General features: G+C 45.9%; 1 protein-coding gene across 1 annotated transcript in view; it reads right to left on the reverse strand.

Annotated features, from left to right (window-relative positions):
- Positions 1-5,054, reverse strand: part of LOC112076858 (receptor for retinol uptake stra6-like) — a 28,255-nt gene extending 23,201 nt beyond the window's left edge. The window contains exons 1-3 of the mRNA XM_024143515.2: positions 4,943-5,054; positions 4,244-4,345; positions 3,623-3,786 (exon numbers count right to left, since the gene is read on the reverse strand). Of these exons, the coding sequence (XP_023999283.2) occupies positions 3,623-3,786; positions 4,244-4,345; positions 4,943-4,947 (271 nt within the window). The 5' untranslated portion in view covers positions 4,948-5,054. The remainder of the gene's footprint in view (positions 1-3,622; positions 3,787-4,243; positions 4,346-4,942) is intronic.
- Positions 5,055-5,481: the final 427 nt, after the last annotated feature.

The following is a 5,481-nucleotide window of genomic DNA, read 5'->3' on the forward strand; positions in this document are numbered from 1 at the left end:
ACCCTATTCCCTATATAGTGCACTACTTTAGACCAGAGCCCTATGGAACCCTATTCCCTATATAGTGCACTACTTTAGACCAGAGCCCTATGGAAATAGGGTGCTATTTGGGAAGTCTCATAGCTGCTTACTGAGATTGGACTGCAATCACAATGCTGTGGCAAAGCATAGGGATACCGGTTTCACAGACTAGAGAATCGGGGTATGAGGTTTCTGCTTCCAGCGTGGTGAAGTGGAGGAGACAAATATTGGAATGGGCCTTGGTCACAGTAGTGCACTATTACAGGAACAGGATGCCACTTGGGACACATCCTATTTCTGTCCTCAAAGTGGGAACTCTATAAATGCATTTATTCATTTATTCAGAGAAAATTGGTCCATTTTACTTAACACTATGGTGAGAGAATCCTTAAGGGATAGAGAGGAAAAAAAAACATTTCAAAGGTGAAAATAACCGGGAGAAAACGACTTCTGGCCATTAGCCTACATATTGGTTCAAATAATATAATTGTGTGTCTGAAACTAGATACAATGTCTTCTCTTTAGAGAATTGTAGCACTAACTGGTGAAATCTRTCCATGCCTTTAGTGGACTGTTCTTAGGAAGCTGCTGAGGCTCATAATGGCCGGAACGGAGCAAATGGAATGGCATCAAACCATGGAAACCATGGAAACCACGTGTTCGACGTATTTGATACCGTTCCACATATTCCGCTCCAGTCATTACCACGAGCCAGTCCTCCTCCAATGAATCTGCCACCAACCTCCTGTGGTTCTTAATGGTTGCACACATTAAAACACTAAACTTACAGGGTTAGGCTCAATTACAGAGAAATTGTAAGAGGATGGGAGTCATTCCCCCTCAGACGACAGCACAAGGAAGTGGATTTCAAAATCCAACATCTCAGAATGTTCTGAAATCGTTTCTGTAGTTAGAAACAGATACGCACTCCTGAAAAATKTCGTTGAAATATAATTTGATCACTGAGAAGTTTAGCTAATTGATTGCATTCAAATTGGCCATTTATAGGATTCATATAGTATTCAATAAATATAGTACCAAACATCCTAAGAAGATGCGAGAATGACTTTATGAAACTAAATGGAATGTAGTAGAAGGAATGTAGATGTAGTAGTTAAATGGGCTCTGTCCAGAAACAACCCCTAGCCCTTTCCCCTTATAGAGCTCTGAGAGGATTGAACAGGTACAAGTCCAGACTAGGGGGTAGGAGATCTGAGAGGATTGGACAGGGACAAGTCCAGACTAGGGGGTAGGAGATCTGAGAGGATTGGACAAGGATAAATCCAGACTAGGGGGTAGGAGATCTGAGAGGATTGGACAGGGACACGTCCAGACTAGGAGGTAGGAGATCTGAGAGGATTGGACAAGGATAAATCCAGACTAGGGGTAGGAGATCTGAGAGGATTGGACAAGGACAAGTCCAGACTAGGGGTAGGAGATCTGAGAGGATTGGACAGGTACACGTCCAGACTAGGAGGTAGGAGATCTGAGAGTATTGGACAGGTACATGTCCAGACTAGGGGTAGGAGATCTGAGAGGATTGGACAGGTACAAGTCCAGACTAGGGGGTAGGAGATCTGAGAGGATTGGAACAGGGACAAGTCCAAAGTAGGGGCTAGGAGATCTGAGAGGATTGGACAGGGACAATCCAGACTAGGGGGTAGGAGATCTGAGAGGATTGGACAAGGATAAGTCCAGACTAGGAGGTAGGAGATCTGAGAGGATTGGACAAGGATAAATCCAGACTAGGGGTAGGAGATCTGAGAGGATTGGACAGGTACACGTCCAGACTAGGGGGTAGGAGATCTGAGAGGATTGGACAGGACAAGTCCAGACTAGGGGTAGGAGATCTGAGAGGATTGGACAAGGACAATCCAGACTAGGGGGTAGGAGATCTGAGAGGATTGGACAGGTACACGTCCAGACTAGGAGGTAGGAGATCTGAGAGTATTGGACAGGTACATGTCCAGACTAGGGGGTAGGAGATCTGAGAGGATTGGACAGGTACAAGTCCAGACTAGGGGGTAGGAGATCTGAGAGGATTGGACAGGGACAAGTCCAAAGTAGGGGGTAGGAGATCTGAGAGGATTGGACAGGGACAAGTCCAGACTAGGGGGTAGGAGATCTGAGAGGATTGGACAAGGATAAGTCCAGACTAGGAGGTAGGAGATCTGAGAGGATTGGACAAGGATAAATCCAGACTAGGAGGTAGGAGATCTGAGAGGATTGGACAGGATTCAGACTAGGAGATCAAGTGAGGATTGGACAGATGGAAAGTCAGATAGATGAGGGTAGGAGATCTGAGAGGATGGACAAGGACAATCCAGACTAGGGGGTAGGAGATCTGGAGAGAGAGGTTGGACAGGGACAAGTCCAGACTAGGGGGTAGGAGATCTGAGAGGATTGGACAGGGATAATTCCAGACTAGGGGGTAGGAATCTGAGAGGATTGGACAGGACACGTCCAGACTAGGAGGTAGGAGATCTGAGAGGATTGGAGAGGGATAAATCCAGACTAGGGGTAGGAGATCTGAGAGTATGGACAAGGATAAATCCAGACTAGGGGGTAGGAGATCTGAGAGGATTGGACAGGGACAAGTCCAGACTAGAGGGGTAGGAGATCTGAGAGGATTGGACAGGGACAAGTCCAGACTAGGGGGTAGGAGATCTGAGAGGATTGGACAAGGATAAATCCAGACTAGGGGGTAGGAGATCTGAGAGGATTGGACAAGGACAAGTCCAGACTAGGGGGTAGGAGATCTGAGAGATTGGACAGGTACACGTCCAGACTAGGAGGTAGGAGATCTGAGAGTATTGGACAGGTACATGTCCAGACTAGGGGTAGGAGATCTGAGAGGATTGGACAGGTACAAGTCCAGACTAGGGGGTAGGAGATCTGAGAGGATGGGACAGGGACAAGTCCAAAGTAGGGGGTAGGAGATCTGAGAGGATTGGACAGGTACATGTCCAGACTAGGGGTAGGAGATCTGAGAGGATGGGACAGGGACAAGTCCAAAGTAGGGGGTAGGAGATCTGAGAGGATTGGACAGGTACATGTCCAGACTAGGGTAGGAGATCTGAGAGGATTGGACAGGTACAAGTCCAGACTAGGGGGTAGGAGATCTGAGAGGATTGGACAGGGACAAGTCCAAAGTAGGGGGTAGGAGATCTGAGAGGATTGGACAGGGACAAGTCCAGACTAGGGGGTAGGAGATCTGAGAGGATTGGACAAGGATAAATCCAGACTAGAGGTAGGAGATCTGAGGAGGATTGGACAGGATAAATCCAGACTAGGGGGTAGGAGATCTGAGAGGATTGACAAGGACAAGTCCAGACTAGGGGGTAGGAGATCTGAGAGGATTGGACAGGGCAAGTCCAGACTAGGGGTAGGAGATCTGAGAGGATTGGACAGGGATAATCCAGACTAGGGGGGAGGAATCTGAGAGGATTGGACAGGGACACGTCCAGACTAGAAGGTAGGAGATCTGAGAGGATTGGACAAGGATAAATCCAGACTAGGACAAGGACAGGGTTGTTTCCCGGACATGGGTTAGATCACCTGTGTGAACTCCAGATAAACACAAAGGGTCCCAGTGACTCACCGGGGTCAAAGGTCTCTACATTGCGGTTGAGGAGGCTGATGTCCATGCGTCCCAGGTGGACGATATTGAACAGGGCCGTGATGACCAGCCGCCACACCCCCAGCACCACGCCAATCAGAACATTGACGGGGAACAAGAGGTAGGTCAGCAGGAAGAGACTACCCCTAGGAGAGAGACACAGAGTCAACAATCTAACCTATCTGTACCTGCCACCAATAAGAAATTAATGTCCACACCTGGCACCAATAGGAAACTAATGTCTACCCTGTTTACACCTGGCACCAATAATAATCTAATGTCTACACCTGGAACCAATAAGAAACTAACGTCTACACCTGGAACCAATAAGAAACTAATGTCTACACCTGGAACCAATAAGAAACTAATGTCCATCTGAACATGATGATCACATTTAACTGATAGGCCTCGTAAGCCACCCTGATCTCGCAAGCAACAAAACATTCATGTAAGTTCGCGAGATCAGGGTGGCTTGCGAAGGCTATGTCAGTTATGTGAGAGAACGTACAACCTATCTACCTACGATACATCCTCGAACTAGAATGAGAGACCAGATCATACCTAACAACACAGTCAATCTACAGAACACACTAGTGTACATACCTGTTGTGGAGGTCCCGTGTCCCTGTAGACTTCTTAATGAAGCAGAACCTGGTGGTGACATGTTGGACCACTACAACTGAGAACAGCATCAACCAGAACGGCCTGAGGAGAGGAAATAAAGGGGGCACATTATATTTTAAAGGTAACCACATTATAACCCACACATAACCCATACATAACCCATACATAATCCATACATAACCCATACATAACCCATACATAACCCCCATACATAACCCATTACATAACCCATACAGATCAAACACATCTACATAATCCATACATAACCCATACATAACCCATACAATAACCCTATAACCATATAACCATCTACTTAAAACATAAAACCCATACTACATAACCCATACATAACCCATACATAATCCATACATAACCCATACATAGCCATACATAACCCATACTTAACCCATACTTAACCCATACATAATCCATACATAATCCATACATAATCCATACATAATCCATACATAATCCATACATAACCCATACATAATCCATACATAATCCACTTACATAATCCATACAATAAACCCATACATAACCCATACATAATCCATACATAACCCATACATAACCCATACATAACCCATACATAACCCATACATAAGCAGTACTTAAGCGTTTCATCATGTAGTGCCATGGAAGTGTAGGGTATAGTCTTTGAGAAGCACCACTCACCACATGTTCCCCAGGACCTGAAGAGCATGAGGTTCTGTCCGTGGAAGATGGGATGGATTGATGGAAACACAGCGATCAGCAGACACAGGAAGAACACTTAGGTCTGGATCAGCATACCGGAGAGATGTTTAAGCATTTTATACCCAATACGCAGTACAACCCCACAGGTGAAGACAGAATATAACATTCAAATAGGATCTCAGTGAAGACAGAATGTGACCCCAACATGAAGGATCTCAGTGAAGACAGAATTGACACGAAATGAAGGATTTTTTATTTTATTTAACTAGGCAAGTCAATGAAGAACAAATTCTTATTTACAATGACGCCTACACCGGCAAAACCCGGACGACGTTGGGCGTATTAAATTGTGTGCGTGCCTATGGAACTCCAATCACGGCTGGTTGTGATACAGCCTGAATCGAACAGTCTGTAGTGACGCCTCTAGAACTGAGATGCAGTCCTTAGACCGCTGCACCACTGAGGAGCCTTGGGATCTCAGTGAGACAGAATGTGACCCCAACATGAAGGATCTCGGT

Source organism: Salvelinus sp. IW2-2015, unplaced genomic scaffold (assembly GCF_002910315.2).
Source record: "Salvelinus sp. IW2-2015 unplaced genomic scaffold, ASM291031v2 Un_scaffold4093, whole genome shotgun sequence".
In the NCBI taxonomy this organism is placed as follows: Eukaryota; Metazoa; Chordata; class Actinopteri; order Salmoniformes; family Salmonidae; genus Salvelinus; species Salvelinus sp. IW2-2015.